At 42.9% G+C, this 19870-nt stretch overlaps 1 protein-coding gene across 1 annotated transcript in view; it reads right to left on the bottom strand.

The window, feature by feature from the left end:
* The window catches only part of EIF2B3 (eukaryotic translation initiation factor 2B subunit gamma), a 96050-nt gene extending 78898 nt beyond the window's left edge, over window positions 1-17152 (bottom strand). Inside the window, exons 1-3 of the mRNA XM_048498707.1 lie at window positions 17019-17152; window positions 13578-13734; window positions 6951-7093 (exon numbers count right to left, since the gene is read on the bottom strand). Coding sequence (XP_048354664.1) covers window positions 6951-7093; window positions 13578-13725 — 291 coding nt within the window. The 5' untranslated portion in view covers window positions 13726-13734; window positions 17019-17152. The remainder of the gene's footprint in view (window positions 1-6950; window positions 7094-13577; window positions 13735-17018) is intronic.
* Between the last annotated feature and the right edge of the window lie 2718 nt (window positions 17153-19870).

Genomic DNA, 19870 nt, shown 5'->3' with positions numbered 1-19870 from the left:
GGAAGTAGTAGGCAAGGCACAACATCCAGGCTGATGGTTGACATAACAGAGAAGTAGTTCAGAAGAACCTGGCTGCACTGGATGAGTATGTCACATATAAGCAGCTTTAAGGACAGCCTTTACTACATCCCCCGGAGAAACAGCCATTCAGCTTTCTCCTCCCCTTTCACAGCAGCAACAAAAAACATGCTTTTCTTCAAGGTTGTTCTGAATCATTTCTCCCTGGACAATTCTCACTCAGTCAATGATCCACAGCATCATCTGATAAAGGGTAGAATGAGCCAGCCCTTCTAGTCCTACCCCCTGCCAGTTGCTGGGACAAGGAAGGATAAAATGCACATACCACATACTGACCCATGGCTAGATAAGCAATTGTATATCCCAGCAAACATATGAAGGGCACTTCTGTATTATTTTCAATGGTCCATAAAAGAAACTAGTATTCAGGCAGGAAAAGTGGATTAGCATAGCAGCAGTTGAACTTGACCTCCATATTTCGTAGATAGCTTCTGTGTGTATAAACTTCCTTGGCCTAGTAAGAGCTATGAGCAAGGCAGCAAAGTCCTTGTAGCTTTAATCTCAAGGGTGTGGAACAAGTTGCATGAGGAGGTACATCAACATACATTCTTGTTCACTTTCTTCCTCCTAGAAGTAAGACCCACCTGTTTAAATAACCCTCTGACTTTTAGGTTGGTGCTACTGTTATTGTAATGTTAACTACTATTAAATTGGCTTTTATTATTTTATGTGGGTGGTATTTTATATTGGGAATCAATTATGTTATATTCTCTGTAAACTGTCCCTAATTTAACAGAGGCATAATATAAATATTTAAAACTATTAACATAATTCAAGTTACATGGGAACCACATGAGGCTTACAAACCAGTGTTTGTCCAACCATCACCCAATGTTCACCTAAGCTCTCAGATGGCCATTTGGTAATTATAAATTGCAATTTACTGCTACGTGCCAATTCCCATGTTAAAAGAAAGAGAAAATGTGAGAAGGAATTCACATGTAAAATCTGCAAGGAGACAGAATCCTGCCTGTTTCTGTTCATGTGCCTTACATTCCAACCTAATGGCCTTCACATGTGGTCCTCTGTCAGAACTCTAAACTGGGGTATCTCTAGTATTTCGTTTTATGTGTTCCATCAGCAAACCCTTGGACTCTTCTTTTTTGCTGTACAATGTGTTAACAGCATTTACAAAACACAACAGTCTCCTTGGAGCCATCAATAGAATAAACGAGGCAAAGCTGTTTTTATCTGTATTTCAGAGAGATGCACTCTGGCCTCAAAATGCAGAGACCATTCTTTCAGCTTCACCAAAGGAGTCTGGTAAAGTGCTTTTAAAAGAAAACAAAATGATCTGTTTATCTATTTCAAAATTAACTCCTAAGTGAAGGAGGGAAAAGTCCCATTTGTCTTCTTTTAGATGGATTTCACAGTATTTAAAAAAAAAAATTCCACAGTCTAAATATTATACATGTATGAGTAGAAGTTTTTCTTTCCATGGTCACCAAGTTCTCTTCAACTGTATGAGAATTCAGATTCTGTCTCCCAGCCGTTACAGTGAGCTTTCTTACATCATGTGTTTGGAAAGGAGATTTTTCAACAGAGGAAGTGAAGCGCTAAGCCACCTTGTCCAAGACTACATGGATCAGTGACCCTCAGCAGCATACAGACTACCACTGTGACATCACACTTTCCATAATGCAGCTCCAAAAGATGCACATACCAAACAAGATCTAGAGTCTCAGTCTTTGTTTAGCTGTTCAGGGAATTTATTTTTCTGTCTCCATTGTTTTTGGAAGAATCTTTAGTTTAAAAGTTGCTGTTGTTTTTAAAATTCAGTTTAAAGAAACATGAAAAAACCAGATGGGCCATTTCAGCAATCATTATTTCATTTGCAAAATCCTACTAACAATTATATTATGAAGTCTGACTCAGGAAAGGCTTCCATTAACTTAACTAAGAAGAATGTAAAACTGTTTCGTTAGGGCTCTAATGCTAACATCCAATTCAATATAGTTGATGACATAGAAGAAAATCTAACAGCATGAAAAATACTTACAGAAGACACATTTTAATATATTGGGCAGAATGTAGTTGGCAGGATCCAGAGAAATATGAGCAGAGCTTTGCTCACACAAAAGGATTTCCCTTCTTCCCACTATAGACCATTGTGCCCCCTAACAAAAAAGCCATATTCTGATGGTTAAGGGACCCTTGCCAATGGATAGGATGGGCCACAGGAAGCTGCAGTTGTAAGGGGAGAACTGGCAAAAATCAGGGGATTCCACCAAACCCATGCAAGCAAAAATACATTTTGCTCATGCAAACTGCTTTCTGAATCTCATCCATATATGCTCCAAAACACTAGTTTCCCATTAATCACTGAATTAGGAGCAAGGATAGTTTTAAGGCAACAACTATGTTTGGTGGACTAAATCTTACAGTGACGAAAAATAATAAAATACTCACCAAGGAGCCATGACTTCCTGGTCATATTTGTGATCCTATGTGGTTGTTGCTCACATCCCATAGAGGAGAGACCTCCTCCTTCAACATCATCTTCAGTGGCACAAGAGCAATTGTGATTTGCTGTGCCACTTAATAACGTAAGAAATCTGAGGTGAGGTGGGACGAGCTCACCCAGAGGTTCCTTCCCATGCAAATATTGCGCCTATTCCCAGGAGGAAAAATGCTGACACAATAAAATAGTTGGGGGATGGATTTCTCTCATATGATCTTGAATTTCTTACATTATAACAAGGTTTCGCCCACTTCAGCTATGTTATGTAACCCACGACTGGACCCCCTCCCCGAAATCAACCTCCTTCAATCTTCTTGTCATTGGAAATTAGCATTCTAACCCCTGCCTGCCCAGTGAGAAGTCTCAAGAGAGAAGGGATGAGAATGACAGAAAGTAGCATTTTGATCCCAGCATGCATGAACACTTTGGGAGGGGGGATGCAGGACATTAACTCTTCACAACATTTTGACCATCTTTCCTCCCAAGAAATGTTTTTGAATCCCAGGCACCATTATTTGCAAGCAACTGGTATCTAGCTGGGAAATTTCTTCCCAGGTGCTTACAAATGCAATACAATTCTTCAGTGGATTCCAAGGGCTTGTGATTGCAACAGAGAAAGGGGGGTGGGAAGAGAGGTGGCATTCCCACAAAACAGTTATACAGACAATAAGGAAGCTGGCCACTATCAGGGTGCAATGTACACAGCTCCAGTTAAGATCTTTTATCATCTATCGTAACTGATTTGGGTAGCCTGCATACAGACTTATGCAAGACCAAATCATGATTGGCATTGCCAGCTCCAGGTTGAGAAACACCTGGAGATTTTGGGGATACAGCCTGAGAATGGTAGAGTTTGGGGATGGGAGAGTGGCCATTTTCTTCAGGTGAACTGATCTCTGCGCCTAGCAATTAGTTGTAATCTCAGGAAATCTTCAGCCACCAACTGGAGGTTGAAAACCCAAGTGGTGAAGAACCAGTGGCCCAGACCTGTTTGTGTATATTTGCTCCCTCCTGTATTAGAAGTGCACCTAGTCCTGTGTATTTAATTATTATTGGGCAACTGGCAAGAAACTAAGGCTGAATGGATTATTCCAATTATTACATACTGTTACCTTGCCATGCCTTCCCGAGGTTTTTCTTAAATTTATCAAAGATCTTTCCCATTACAGAGTTCAGTGCTTGGCCAAAACTGGAGGCTGGGGGCTCGCAGGCAGGAGAGACTGTTCTGTTAAGCAGAGAAAGACATATAGTCCAACTAGAGGCTTCACCCTGCCTTCCAACCTTGCATGCAGGCACACCTTTTCCCTCTCATGCTTGAAAAGAGTTACAAAGCATGAGCGCACACAGACCCACACATCTGGGTAGGCTAACCTTAAATTTCTTGACAAAAGAAGGGGGAAAGCAAAAGCTTCCTATGACGTAAACTAGAAGAAAGCTAAAATCATAACGCTCCTATGATGTAAAATAGCATTCCAAAAATGACATAATTAAAATAACATTATAGTGTATTATCTCAGGGCATTCTGAACAATTTCAGTGTGGGTAAATAAACAATTAATGTATGCACTGCAGAAACAGCAACTGTAATAATATCTGTCTTAATATCCTCTTAATTTAACAACAGGGTACAGAGTCAATGGTTTCTGAGTATTGAATTCAGACAAGCCAGTTGGGTTTAGTCACACTAGCTTGAAAGGATCACAGGAGGATGTTGGAACACTACACTTTTCAACACCTGCTAATAAAATCAAGAGGGAAAGTTTCTGTTTGGCATCCCACTATCTTACATGATACTGCAACGGCAAGCATGCAGGATCACCAGACAAACAGAAACCAAAACAAGGTGCAAATTCTGGATGTTTCAATTAATACATACGGAGAAATAGCTTAAATTTAAAAAAAAAATTAAGGAGAAAGGCAGGACCGAGAAACAACATCAACCATAAGCCATGTGTGTCAAACAATATTCTTTTTTCTGCATATCCAAATAATCAAACACCAGAAAAGCAATTGTATTTACTTCCTTTAAATGCAAGAAAAAGGTAATTTCTCTACTCAAGACTATCTCTCCTGTTATAACCCTGGGTGTCATCTCTGATCCTCCTAGTAGAACCTTTCTGTAAAGCTGTTCCATTGGCTGCTGCCTGGATTTGTTCTCTCACTGCAACGGCCCCAGCTCTTCAGAATACTCTCCCAGGCCATGCAAGAAAGACCCCTATGTTAGCTTTATTTTGGAAGTGAAGCAAGGTTGTGCAATTCAGAATTGTGCTTGGCAGTGGCGTATTTGCCTAGGGACAGGGGGTTCCCTCTGTTCCCGGGTGCCACTGATTCGGTCACTGCTGCCTTGTTGTCTTCTGGCACCCTCAGCCCCGCCCTGCTGCCTTGTTGTCTTCTGGCATCCTCAGTTCTGCCCATGTCATCATCGACATGGGCGGGGCCAAGGATGCCAGAGGATATCCCCAAGTCTTGCCCCCTTCTGGCTGCCAGCTCCAAGCTGGCAGCCGGCAGTCCCTTCTGCCCTCCCCTCTGGAGAGAACAGAAGCAACTGGAAGGCTCCGTGCTGGGGCCTTTGCTTCTTTAAGCTCAGGGGGCATGGCCCCACTTCTCATAGGTGTGGTCCCATCCCCAAGCTTACAAAACCAAAGGCCCCAGCACGGAACCTTTCAGTTGCTTCTGTCCTCCCCAGAGGGAGGGCAGAAGGGACTGTCAGCTGCTGAGACTAGAGTAACTCAGCTTGGGATAGCACTGCTAATGTGACTGTCAGTTCTTCATGGCATGCTCACTACCTCTTATGAGTTCTACCATTCCTTTTCCTAAACCACTACCTCACCAGCATTATTGGACAAAAATTGCAAATCCGAACTGCATCTTTACAATTGGAAAATGGAAAAGATGAATGAAGCGTGACTTTCATAGAGAGGCTTTATAGTACTAATATGTGTCAAACTTCAAAACTAGTATTTTTAATAATTTATCATTACAAAAATCCATGTTAAAAATGGCACTGCAAACTGACATATGAAATCCTGCTGCTGTATTAGCTAAAATTAATAAAGATAGAATATTTAGAAACTGCAACATTTCTCTGTCAGACACTGAACAGGATCACACAAAATACACCTGCATGTTTACTACAAACAAATGAGTTGAAGGCATTTTAACTTTACTGTTTTAAAGCAGATTTTAAAATTTCAAATGGACTAACTTTGGTTTTAATTAGACTTAAATGAGGCAATTCAGATTGCCATTTATTGGTACTTATCAGTCACTTTCCTGTAAATAGCCATCCCTAAATTCAGCAAACTAACAGCCATCCCTAAATAACCATCCCTACATTCAGCAAACGTAGTAAAGCTATTTTACAAGCACTTTGTCTATCTTGCTGGTCCTAAATGGCTGTTCCATCAGTGAAATAACAACATAACAGCTCCATTTGGAGAGGACAGGTGATTGTTTGCTGATTTCTCTTCCCACTGTAGACCTCCACAGTGTTCTGAGAGGTACAATGACCCACAAGAGAACAATTCTGGAAGGTTCAAAAGGCTGCAATCCAAGGGGGAAAGCAGGGAAGTCGCCTTCCTCTAGTGGCCAGCCCAACTTTACCTGCGCTACTTAGGATACAAGCTTTGGTGATTTAGTGCACAGAATGAACTCCAAAACATCTTGCGTCCTATGCTGCTCATACTGAGATTGGGAGGTGATATGCTTGGGGCCATTAGAGTTTATACAGTTTTAGTATTAAATAATATTGGATTTTTAAATGTAAACATGTAATTTTAATTATGTTGTAAACTGCAATGAGCCCAACTTGGTCGGGAAAGGGCAGGTTAAAAATCAAAATAAATGGTAATAATTTGTCCACCCTTGCCAAAGCAGCACATATAGACTTGATGGCACTTAACACACACACATAAATCAGGATCCACCAGTATACATTAGTTCAGTGAGGCAAACAGGAGCTGCCTAGCGCCACTTCGGATCAGGAAGGTTGCACAGGGGGAAGACTTAAGTCACCTCTCCTCATTGCACAATTCACTTAGAGTTCAGGCATCTGGGAAATGAGTTCCAAGTGCACACCTGACAGAAAGTTCTTGGGATGGCCACAAAGTCTTCATAATGTGTTCACTAGACCTGAGAGTACACAACAGTAGAAGCACTTTACATAAGTTTCAGGTTAGAAGGCAAACATTTAGCAGATATCAGTGCTCAAAGGCAATATGTCTTCAAGTCCTCTTTTAATGGCTATGATCCTTCATGCTGTTGAATTCAGACTTTGTTTTATGTTCTCCTTATTGGACACTTACATGTACATATTGTTCTTATAATGGTCATGAATGTTATCGATAATTAATTAATCACAGAACACTGAAAATGCATACTTTCAAAAGTTGTTAAAAACCCAAAGTTATACCTTTATTTTCTGGTGAATATGCCGTAAAGAGTCTGCTGTTCCCATATCTGCATCATCAGAAATACACACTATGTCCAATTTCAGTTTTGTCTCCAAGTTTAGCAGACTCTTCTGGACTTCTTTTGTGGTAACCACAATGACCTCTGAGGTGAAGAAGAAACAGGGTAAGTAAAATTATGGAAAAAAATATACTTCAAGCTGCTTGTCAACTGAATTGAATGTAAAAGATTTGGAAGTTCTCTACAGCCCTTGCTGGGTTCTACTGCAAAATTGCATCCAGGGACACATCATTCACAAACTGCACAGCTCTCTGAATCTTTAGAAGAGATCTCCAAAGTGTAGTGAGATCTACTTCTGGGTCCCATAAGAGGTTGTCACTCCATACTACTAACACCCCGGTGAAAATAAATAAGACCATAGAGGTTCTTATGGCCATAGAGCTTTCTTGAGTCTGTATGGCTTCATGCACTTTCTTGAGTGCTGATTTGTTTTTATGATCCAGTTGACCCTTAAGGACATTTTCTCTGCTCTTAGACAGTATATGCCCCAACTGGTGCATCAACTAACTCCATGGCCTCAGTTGTCAGAGCATAAAATATTTTCAAGGGAATGCCCGATGAGGCAGAATGCCCTGAAGTAGCCCACTCTGATCTGATAATCTTTCCAAATTTCTCAGACATGGGACAGCCCAGAACTGGACAATCTGTCTGTTTAAATGCCCTGGCTTGATGTTGTCAAGGCAGAAGAGCTCATTTGTTGATCTTCTACACTTTACTTTAGCATAGCTATTATCTTCTTAAACAATCTGGGAAAATGTTCATATTGGAACAGGTTAATGGACTCCTCCCCTGCATCTTCTTCCTCTCAGAGGTCACAGATGCAGTTGATAGTTCCTGTATCCTCAACATCGGGGGCAACCACGCTGAGGCATCGGGAGGAAAGGTCTTACCAGTCAGAAAGTGCGTGTGTGGAGGAGACTGATCTGAGCATCCATCCCTACTCTGAATCTGCCTAGAGGGGATTTGATTATTTGGCACGCTTTTTGCCATGGCCAATGGAAACGGGGGGCTCTTCCTCTGAGCCAATGCCATCTTCTGCTGATGTAGGGGGAGCATTTTATTTCTTTTCTGTATGGCTGGAACTTGAGTGGGAGTCTGAGGCATGGATGGGGCCAGGGTCTGGGATCCATCCCCTGAACTGTAGCAGCTGAGATATGGGGAAAGAAGGTATCCCTCATAGATAGCCCCAGGGATTGGACAGGAATAGCTGACAAAACTATCATTGATAAGTTGGAGGAGGTTACCCATTGGGAAGGTCCCCCAGCTGCTATCTGCATCCAATTGCGGGAAGAGACCAGTTCTCATGGCTGTAACAAGCCTGGCCCAATTTCAGTTGACAATGATTGGCCCTTGGGTGAGAGGTTCACTGGGGCCAATGGCCCCAGGAACAGTGCCAGAATGTCAGCCCAATGCCAGTCCACAGGCTCAGAAAGTCCCAATTCTGAGACCGGAGGTTGTTCATTGCTGGCTCCAAAGCCATATTGGAAGCAGCATTTCCGCCCCAGGCTGCCTTGGAGGTGCCCTTCATGGGGGTTTTCTGTTTGGCTAGTCTTTTCCCCACAGGGAAGCAGTCTAAGAGGATCAGGAGACAGATGAGGCAATCTTTTTTGAAGTTTTTTCCTGATCCATAGGAAGCACCCTGAATTCAGTAAACAGCCAAGAAGTGGAGTTAGTATACTAGCAAACTGACCAAACAGCATGGCTTTTGAGACTGGATAGGTACAGCCCCCTATGGTCCAGGAAAGTATGCAAAAATTTACATAGCCCCGCCTGAACAGTTGAAGGTGTGACCTAACCAGCCTGAATGACTGAGCCCAACTGTTAGAGAAGAGAAGCAACGGCACAATAAGGAATTGTGACATTCCATGAACTTAATAAGCCAATTAGGTACCAACGTGAATATGTTACTTGAAGTAGAATCTAAGGATACCAAGGCTCAGTTGAGACAGAATGGAAAGGCCTATTTTAACAGATTGTTCAGCTCCTGGTACAAAACACTGAAGCTTGTACACAATGATGAGTCTTTTCTGAACTGGGACCTCATGGAACATCTCCAACTAGCAGGGCCATATGTCTCTTCCTAGGTCTAAATAGAGTGTTGTTGCACAGGGCATTCTCTCATACATCACTCTAATGAAGCACTCCAAATGGGCTATTTGAGCTGCCACTGCCTACTCAAAGCTCAACTCTAACTCCTTCACTGAGGCACACATGGGGAACAAGAGGATTATGCAAGGACTGTCCAGCAATTGTTGTCACAGTCTGGGGCGTACTTGAAGACATATCTGGCATCTACACTTGCGATTCAGAGATGTCTATGTCGGTCATGAGCTTGCATGTTTTGTTTCTTATGAGCTCTTTTCAGTAATCAGAATACTTGCTAGATAAAATCAGTTTATCTTCCAATACTTATTCATTTGTCCATAATAACCCTCCATGGGTTTGCTCGTGGACCCCTCCCTTTTGTGATAATCTCCGGGGGGGTTGCATTATTAGAGTATCTTTCTTAGACACAAGTACATGTTCTTGGTCCTAGTATCACCCCTTAGGAGTAGGGGGATTCTGATCTGGAGAACCAGGTTTCATTCCCCACTCCTCCACATAAGCAACAAACTCTAATCTGGTGAACCAGGCTTGTTTCCCCACTTCTACACATGAGGTCTGCTGGATGATCCTGGACTAGTCATAGTTCTGCAAGAACTCCCTCAGTCATGCAGTCAGTCATCTACTCGGCTTTGCTGTAACTGTCTGTACCTGTTGGAGAATGACTCAGTGTGGGCTGAGGATCCAGAGAGGGATATAAGCAACAGGCAAAAGAAAGACTGGCATGGACACACTATACTATGTCTGTTACCTTCAGGTCACACTACTGCTGCTAGTCATCATGTTTGCTACCATGCTGCCACCATGACTTGTTGTGTCTGTCTTTCCTTTGTGAACCTCAGATTCTGCCTTAACTCTGGATCCTGGGAAAGTTGGGAATTCAGAGAACCAGACACACGTATTGCTGCACTGTTATATTGATATAATGCCATTCAATTGTCAAATTAAAAAATAATAATCTCCCCATGGAAGGTGAGGAAAACGCTGCCTTAACAGCCAAGCCTCACAGGAGTCCAGGAGTCTGCTAGCTTGCCCACCATTTTTCAGGTGTGTGGTGGGCTCTGCTGCCATCAATGTCATCAGTTGGGAGATGCATCCAGAGGAGACAATGCCAGCATGATATGTTCAGGGCTGGATTTTTCCTCTTTCTTTCCTCCCTCCTTTCCTGCTCCTGTTGCACTGGGAAGGGGGGGGGGAGGTTATGACAAAAACAATGGTCCTGAATTTTCAGGACCTGAAGAAAATTCCTGTAAAAAAAATCCTGAACAGGTAACAATACCCCCTCCCCCTGACACACACACCAAAAGAAAACAGGATAACAAAAACTGTGCCATATCAAAAATCAGGACCCAAAATTATTGTCAAAAAATTGAAGCACTCATTCCTAGTATTTGTAGGCCTTCTTAACTATCACTTTGGAAAGCCAATTGAATATTCTCTCACTGTGGAACAGGTTTAGGAGCCCCTTCTGGATTTTTTGCTAAGGCACAGGGGCAAAAGATGCCCTAGTCTCAAAATCTGCCTGCTGCTTTGCCTTCACTTATTTGGTCTGTTTATACTCCAGAGTGTAAAACAGAGTGATAATTGTGGAGGCAGGGTAGAGTAGGTAGATTCAAGTTGACTGGGCAGATTGTGTTCCTCTAACCAAGCAACTAAGGCAGCAAAACATTCCTATGTTTGCGGGAGTAATGTGAGGTACAGGGGTGAGTTTTTCCTGTGAACATCCAGAGTTCCAGGTGGTGGCCCAGCAGGCAAGGCACGTGCTGTTTAGGTCATTCATGCCTAATTGCCTAGATGGAACTTTCTGGGAAGAGGGGGGCTGTGAAGTGGGCAAAGGGTGTCCAACCAGTAACTGAGCAGGGTTGTCCCAAGTGCAAAGGCATGAATGCTCACCCTACGAATACAGACATCAAACAATATGCAAGGTGGCAGGTAATAATTTCTCAGAAAATCTGCTTGTCATTTAGTACAGTGCTGCTTCATCTGCAATATTATATTTCATCTTTCTCCCGCACATGTGGGATCCCATGCAAGTAACAACATGAATTAAAAACAATTAACACTACATCAATAAAATAAACCAGCAAATACCAAAACTCGCCACAAAGGAAAGCAGGTCTACAAAGCAGGAGAGAAATCATACTGGCTATCAGTGAAATTAGAGATGGAAGAAATCGAAGTCATATTCTTGAGTTGCACTTGAAATAAGCATTTCGACTTGCCAGAAGCAAGTGGCTCATTATGAGTCACTTTTCAAGAATCTCCCAGCAGGCAGCTACCTGCTGTTGCAGAAACAAAGATGTCCCAGTGCTGCTTTGTGTTTATACAGGGCTGAGGTATGGTAGTTGCATACATGGTTCTTTCAGTCTTCCTCTGAGAGTAGAAAACAAGAAGACACTCATGCAAGTACTCCAACACAGCCCCATATAACAGAGAGAAGGAGTCACTGTTAGAACTGGGCCATGAAAACAGAGCATGGGGCTAACAGCCTCCCACCATCTTGAATTAAAAAAAACTGTAATTCAGTGATAATCACTCAGTGGCTCTTCTGAGCACTGTTCCCCAAAATGGCATCTGCCTGATGTTTCAGGAAAGTGGTCAAGGCGGCCCTAGCCTGATGGGGCTTGTGATTTACAGTTCATTCCTACCAGATCTCCCACCATTGCTGACTGTCCCCTGCTGCTGCTGCCTCTGCAGCACAGAGAGCCACGCCCACCCCTGATGGCCAACAGCTGCACTAGGGGAGGAGCTTTTCAGGCTGCAGCTCCATAAGAAGCTTGCCGGCTCAGGGGCCAACAGAAGGTGACACTGCTTGGGGGTGGGATTGCAGGGTTGTTGTTTTTTATTGGTTCTGCTCTGGCTTCCTTGCAGTGTTGGTTATTTGGGAGATGGGGAAAGGTTTTTTTAGCCAGTAGTGGAATATAGAGGGAAAACCCACTGATTAGCCCTTCCTTCACATGGGGCTTCAGTGAGAGAGTATTCCAAGAAGAGAAAACAGCAGATTGTATTCCAGGGTGGAAAATGGGCCTGAGATCTACCTGTGTCCTGCTTCCAGGTGAGAAATGAAGGATTCCTTCCACCTGCTGGTGCAATGAAGTGATGTGAAATCTGGAGGCCTATTATTTAAGGCTGTGGGGTTGGCTAATCAGGAGGAGCCATGTGCCTAAGTGAGGACAATGAAGGGTGGCCTGAGGGTCATATTCCAGTGTTGACAGGCAGGGAGTGCTATGGTGTTGGGGCACAGAGAGTTAGGTTGCAGAAAAGGGGACCTAGATATCTTCATGCTATCACTCCTTCTAATCTGCCCCCAGAACTTGGAAGAGTAGAGCCTGGTGCTGCTGCTTCTGAATGCCATATTGGTTAAAAATAAATCTTTCCTCATCCAGGACCTGATTCAGGATAAGGGGGTTGATCTGGTGTGCATCACAGAGATCTGGGTGGGTCAGCTTACCCATCTTTGTCCCCCTGGATTACTGTGTGCAGCCTCTGCGGCTGGTGGGGTGGGGACGTAGAAGTGGTGCACAGGAATTCCATCATCCTCACCAGATGATCCACCCACCCTGTGGCTGGAATCATAGAATGGAGAGCTTGTTCTTGGTGCTTCGCCAGAGAGATAAGTTGGGATTGATGTTGGTGTACCGCTCACCTTGCTGTCCAGCAGCCTCCCTTCCTGAGCAGACAGGGGCAGTCTTGGAGATGGTGTTGGAGGCTCCCAGTGCAGTGAAGATGCTTCTGATGGTCTGGCTCAGGACCTCATAGCTGCCATGGCAACCACAGGGGTATCTCAGTTTGTTTCTGATCTAACACACTGAGCTGGATATGCTCTTGATCTAGTCTTTATGATAGGGTGGTGGGGGTGATCCTTTAGTTGGGGGACTTCATATTTGTCCCTTATCATAGATGGAATTCTATCTAGTGAAGTTTGGGCTTCAGATGCCACTCCCCCACAAGGGTGGAGAACCAAATCAAATGTTCTGTGCTTGGAGATGGATGGAATCCCAAGGATTCCTGAGAGCTCTAGGGGATTTTCCTGATGACTGGCTGGTGCTCTTGTTGAGGCATTGGTCTCACTTTGGAACAGTGAGATCAACAGGGCCATTGACATGATTATTCCCGAGTGCCCTCGCCCCACTGGCAATACATCAGGCCAGTCCTCAAGGAACTGCGGTGACTCCCAATTCACTTACCGGACCCAATTTAATGTTAACATACAAAGCCCTAAATGGCTTGAACCCTGCCTACCTATAGAAACACCTGCACACACATGTACCTGCCAAGCGCTGAGGTCACGGGGAAGGTTCTCCTTGTGGTACCCGTTGAGATATGGGGGTGGGGGTGGGGAGGGACACATGGAAGGGTTTTCTCTGTATTTGGCCCCAGTCTTTGGAATAACCTCCCCTCAAAGGTTTGCTGGGCGCCTACCCTTTATGGGTTAGGAGTCTGGTGAAGAGATTCTGCTGCTCACCTTCAAAACCAGCTTGTTCCAGCAAGGTGAGTGGATACCATATTAAAGGCTTATTGCCCACAGGAAGGAGAGCTTTAGGGATGTTAGACGTCAGATCCATCATGCGGGATCCACCACCAACTGCCATCACCACTGCCTGGAACTCCATGGCAAAAACCTGGAAAGATGAAACAAAGAACAATTCAAAAACAAAATCAGGACGTGTCATTTCCCTTTAAAGTCCCTTAGAAGAAAGAAGTACCGGTACACAGTTAATACTTCTCCTACATTCAAAATCAGGCTCTAATGTACTTAAAATGTACTCTTCTTTACCACTTAATCACACCCCAAGAGAATATGCTGCTACCACAGTATGCCTTTCCCATTTTTACACTCAGTATCTGAAACCTGAAACACAATAATGATATTTAGAAAAACAGTTAAAGTCAGCTGGGAAGTGATTAGATGTGGTCAGTCAGTGGTGAGAAAAAGATACTGTTCACATGCTCAGAGACTCTTCTTTATTTCAATAAATAGTCTGAGACTTCTCAAAGTAAAATATATATCATGACATAGTTCTTATGGAGCAATTCACTTCATTTGATGCACTAGGTATTTCCTCAAAGGACATGTTATGTACACCTTCCACCCCACATCTCAAATCACGCATCCAAGCCGGGATATTTATAAATACAATATATATGTGAGATATATTTTTGAGTTATATTAAGGCTAACAAATATATATGATGTGGTGCAGGATAAAATGGGCTAACAGCAAGCCTAAGGAATAGCAAACAGTCAGTAGAAAATAAATCTATTCATTTGCTCCTTGATGTCCACACCCAAGCCAGAGCTACAGTCAATAGAATTGTAAACGTGAACTATCCCTTGAATTGAGATGCTGCACCCTTCCTTCCCTTCAGCTGTTCCTAAAAGCTCCTAAGTGCTTCCATCCCTGATTTAATCTCACTGCCTCAGCTAAATTACAATAGTCAGAGACTCGTTCTTCCGACCACCTATTCAAGGTGTTGCTAATGTAATCAAGGAAACAATTGGCTACCAACCCCTGGGTTTAGGACAATAAATGGAGCTGCTGATTAGCTCAGCCCCTGCAACCAAGCACAGCTGTAAGAAACAAAACCTAATGCAAAGGGTCTCTTTTCCCACCAAACTAGAGATCCACCCTATAAAAGCCCTGCTCACCTTAAGCTCATTGCTCATTTCTAACCTAAACCTCCCTTGGTCAAGTTAGTGTGAGACACAGTATCGTCCTTCTCCGGGATCTCTGTGCTGGCATAGAGTCCTTGCCTTCTACGTCTGCTGCATTGGAACCATTAGGTAACGTATCACTCTACTGCTTCCCAATTCCTTCTCTATCATCCAAACCTACTTTTCTCACCTTTTTATATCTCTAGGAACTTGTGTGTATGTGCTTCCATATCTTCCTGTATGTATGCTTGAAACCAAATTTATATAAACATTTTAAACTCAATTTGGACTCCTTGTGTTACTCTGTGGAATGCTCCATGCTATGTTTCCCCGTATACATAGTCTAAAAGATCCCCTCCCAGTCTGCCTCTCGCATCGCCAAGTGAGCCATTTCCCCAAAGCATTGCCAAGCCAAGTTATTTTCCCCATCTCTATTTTAAAGATATTTGTGTGCTGTCACACTCTTAGCAGCTGGTGGAGATTTCTTAAAAATACGTTCATAACCTGTTAAGCTGGGTAACAATATACACACTGGATTAAAAGAATTCTAAATAGTAGCAATAGGAGCATCATAAGACAATTAAAAATCTACAATCTTCTACACAAGGCTTATATATAAGTATAGTAACCATTCACAAGAGAAGTAATAAGTGATAACACAATCTTCACAGACATGCTAAACTAAATTAACAGGGATAACATGATGATAATTCATTGTCATGATCCTAATGTGATAGTGTCAGGATTCCTTATTAAATTCAACTGTTTCATGCTAGAAGTTCCTTTTATTGAACAACTGCAATTTTATTGAACAACTGCAATTTTCAGCTCTGCAATAGAGTTATGACAGACTGAAATATCTTTTCAGAATGGAAATGTTGCCACTTGTGACATTTGACTACATCCATTTATTCTAATGTAAAGAGAGTGACCAAGAACACTGTTATGCCTTCCATTATGTTGGAAGATAAGCAGGTGAATGATTTCCTGATGGTATGGGTGATATAGCCTGGTCCTGTTACAACAAGTTAATGGGGTGGCAGAGAGTGACATGGTGCAGGATCTGCACCAGAGCAGCACTTCTATTAGGTGACCAGTCGTTACTGATGAGTAGCTGATTTAAATTAAAAGGATGGTTCTAAACTAGAAAAGGGCAGCTCTATCCAGACCCTACGAAAAATAATGTTGACTAGAAAAGACTGTGATCCTTCTGAGGGATTTAAGCTGTGTGCTATAGGTGACCTGTTGCCAGCCTTGTAGTAAGTTATTCCTGGCTACCTCTGTCTGTCTGGCATTGTTAATCTGTTTCTCTGTTTATGGGTAGGTATTATAATTTTAAAACTGTCTTTTGCAAATCCTTCAGGTGAATCATCCTGTCCAAGGAAGTGAAGCAAAGGCATCTGGTTTTAGAGCTTGATAGTAAAATAGTGGATTGCACAGTGGACTCTGGTTGGTAATTGGACACATGAAGAAGACCTGTGAAGCAGGAATCTAGTATAAGATGATGCTTATATGACCATGTGTACTTGTACAGCAGTGTCCACAAGATGAATATATTGCATGGACTGATCTAGGTTCGGGTGTGGTTGGAACTGTTTAAGTCCTCATGGACTTCTTACGGACTTACTTCCCACAGGTTCAAATGGTAAGAGTGCAAGTTTTGTATCTCAAGTAGAGGAGAGGCATTTGGGGAGAGGAGCTGAGGAAGCTTTGTTCTAAATCAGCCAGTAATATGTTAACATATGCGAGTATCCATGCCAGTGCCACCGACCTGCGCCTCAACTATTAGATTTAATTGTAACAACACAGCCACTACTCTGGAGTTTTTATTTCCCATGTAGTTTTTGGTCTATTACTCTCTTCCTAAACAGGTTATATTAAACATTTATTCTGAAGCCAGGCACCCAGAGATCAACAGGACAGACTCCCCTATAAATGTGTTTAGGATTTCAGCCTTAAGAGCTTTTGGCATAAGACAGACTATAAACTTAAACAACGAAAAACTGAATTTGTCATCAAACCAAGCAGAAAACGTAAGAACTGTTAGTACAGTCCAAAAGCAAACGAGAAGTTTGGGGTCCCCTGGAGAAGTGGACGAGACCAAACCCCCTCTTATGGTGGAAATCTGAAGATGACTGAGTCACGCTATCCCCAGTCAGAGCAGAAAATAAACTGGCACCCTCACAGGGCAGGAGGAGGGCTTCATCTCCCAAAACAACACTCTCCCGCCTCAGGACCCACCCTTTCCTACCTGTTAAGCCCAAACACCGAGATAAGAAACCAATAGCGAGAATGCCCCTCCTGTATGTACCAGATCTTCCACGCTTGCGCTGCCGAGGAACGTAGTCGCTCCTCGAGAGAATCGATTGGCAGCCTGGAGAAGAACGCCGAACAACCAATCCTGCTCTCGGGAGGAAAGGAAGGCAGTACTAATACATTAGCCTATCGATCCTGTCTGCCGGGGCAAAGACAGGAACACAGAACAATCGATTCATAATTCATTGATCTGATTCCACTGCCGCACGTGGCGGTCTCTGGGTGATATGTGCTCGAAAATAGATATAACCTTTATGTATTTGCGTACTTTAAAAAAATGCCAGGCTGAGTTCAAACAGGGCGTGTACCATTGACATTCCTGTCACCAAACCGTGTTACATAAAAAGAATGTTTTGAGCCTACAAATTATTAGAAGAAAGGAAAGCAAGTTATTCCACTGCTAAAATTACATTATTTGGAGTTTTAGTCATCGGATTTTTCGGCTTACCAAACAAGAGAAGCCTGGGAGAAAAAGTGTGAAACCTAAGTGCAGCGGGGTGCACTATCACAAAACTCAGGTGATGTTCTTACATGGACATTTCTCCAGTAGGGCAAATACAGTGGCTTCCTGGGGTCGTTGGGACGCACATGAAAGGGAGGGTTTAATTCCCTATTCCTCACATACTGTGGTATCGATCCTGTGTGCTTGGGAACTCTGAGCACAGAATTTACAAGTTACATCTAATTAAAAGTCTTTGTGGCAGATCCAGGGACTTCCAAACATAACGTAACATGTTCCAAGTACTGCCATTCAGAAAAACAGTGTGTTTTGCCCTATGGTGACTTGGACTCTGGATATATGCTGGTTAGAGTACTATATTGTGCTCTAATGGAGCTGTCTTCAACCACTTTCAAACCTTCCGTTAACTGCAACTGAAAGCCAGATACGCGGTTTAAGATTCACTGGACGATGTCCGCATACACTTGAGTCCTTGTACTCACAGACGTGTGGAAAAAACTCCTCACACTAGCCCCTTGTGCTGAGTTAAACATGCTGGGCTTAGGCAAGACATTGTGCAAGTAATTATAGGCATTATAAGATAAAGAAATGAAAGTGCTGGGTAGTGCACAAGATTTTGAACAAGTAGAACTGCACCAAGTCTCTTTATGTTTTTGCCTGTCCGTCACTGGATATATTCCAGGGATCATAAATACAACAGCAAGTGTTTGAGAGTGATGGATTCTAATCTGGATAATTGAGTTTGATTCCCCACTCCTCCACATGAGTGGCAGACCAATCTGGTGAACTAGGTTTGTTTCCCCACTCCTTCACATGAAGCCTAATGGGTGATCTTGGGTTAGTCACAGTTCTTCCAGAACTCTCAGCCCTGCCTACCTCACAAGGTGTCTGGTGTGGGGAGGGGAAGGGAAGGTGTTTGTAAGTTACTTTGAGACTCCCTTTCTCCCTATGAGAAAAGTGGGGTATAAATCCAGAACTCTCTGGATTTCAGCCTCATTTTAATATTGATTTCTAAATTCATGCAACATCTGGTCATTGTGGGTTTTCTGGGCTGTGTGGCCATGGTTTGGTTGACCTTGTTCCTGGTAAATCTTGGTAGATCTTTAGTAAAATCTAAATTCATGCAACATCACCATGAAAGCCAGAGATTATGCTTAAGTACTGAAGTAGGCAAGCATTTTGTCTGTTTTGGGCTGAGGCAGTAAACCATTTGAGTATCTACGGATGTATTTCAATGGGTAGGACTGTCAAAATCATGAACCAGACTCTGGAGAGGGAGGGAGGAAGGAAGGACTGGTTTACTAATAGTCAGTAATGCATTCTCCTCTTCTTCCCCATCAGTATATCCTGTCCTTCCATTTGCCCAACAACCAGGAACTGCAGTGATGTAACTTTCTATTTATTTTAGCCATTTTTGTCAACTCAGTTCAGGGTTCCCATTAAAGATGATTGGGGAAGGCAACGGCAAACCACCCTGTAAACAGTCTGCCTAGTAGCCTAGTCTGCCCAGAGCCCTTCGTCACCGCCCAGAGCCCTTCGGGGGTTGGGCGGTCTATAAGACTGATAAATAAAAATAAATAAATAAATAGTAAATGTCACCCCGTGGGTTGCTTGCACAGGGAGACTACCTTTACCTCTTTAGATGGAACAAGACTGAAGTGATATGAACCCAGAACCTGTGCTGCTTGCTTGCTTGCTTGCTTCCTCCCCTCCCCCACTCTGGGTCACACCCAGCATGTATCAACAGCAGCATATCAGTCCATTTTGCTTGGCAGCCAGGATTAGATTCCTGTATTTTTTTGGCATTTAGGCCAAAACATTTTGCCTACCCCTTCTCAAAGGAAACAGTTGAAAGTGGAAGAAACCACTAGGGCCAGCTCAAATATATCTCAGCAGTCTTGGATTGCCTCATTTAACTAGTCTATCCCCTGCTCAGAGCTTTATTTAATTTTGTAATTCATATTAGTCAGATTTTTCCCTATTACTATACTCATATTGTTGCCAAGCAGTTTTCTCTTGCCTGTGAAATATATCCTTGACTGAGTAATTCATTCTTTCTCATCAACAAAAAGTCTTGTATTATTTACATTCCTTTGAAACAAAGCACTCTTTTGACTGTGGCCTTCATAGGCCTTCCATTTAACTCCAAACACATTCTTTTTCAAACATGAATTCTTACTTCTTCCACTCCTCAGTTTGTTCTAAGAAAGAACTAGGGGCCACAATGGATCTTTCCAATATTTGAAAAAGGCTAGGAGATGCCATGTGGGATTCTTCAGGTAACAATGTGATGTACTTCTGTTGAGAACCCAGAAGCAACATCCTGT

The sequence above is a fragment of the Sphaerodactylus townsendi genome, linkage group LG05, assembly GCF_021028975.2.
Source record: "Sphaerodactylus townsendi isolate TG3544 linkage group LG05, MPM_Stown_v2.3, whole genome shotgun sequence".
NCBI classification, from domain to species: domain Eukaryota; kingdom Metazoa; phylum Chordata; class Lepidosauria; order Squamata; family Sphaerodactylidae; genus Sphaerodactylus; species Sphaerodactylus townsendi.
The sequence above is the reverse complement of the archived record's forward strand: the minus strand, read 5'-3'. Positions and strand labels throughout refer to the sequence as shown.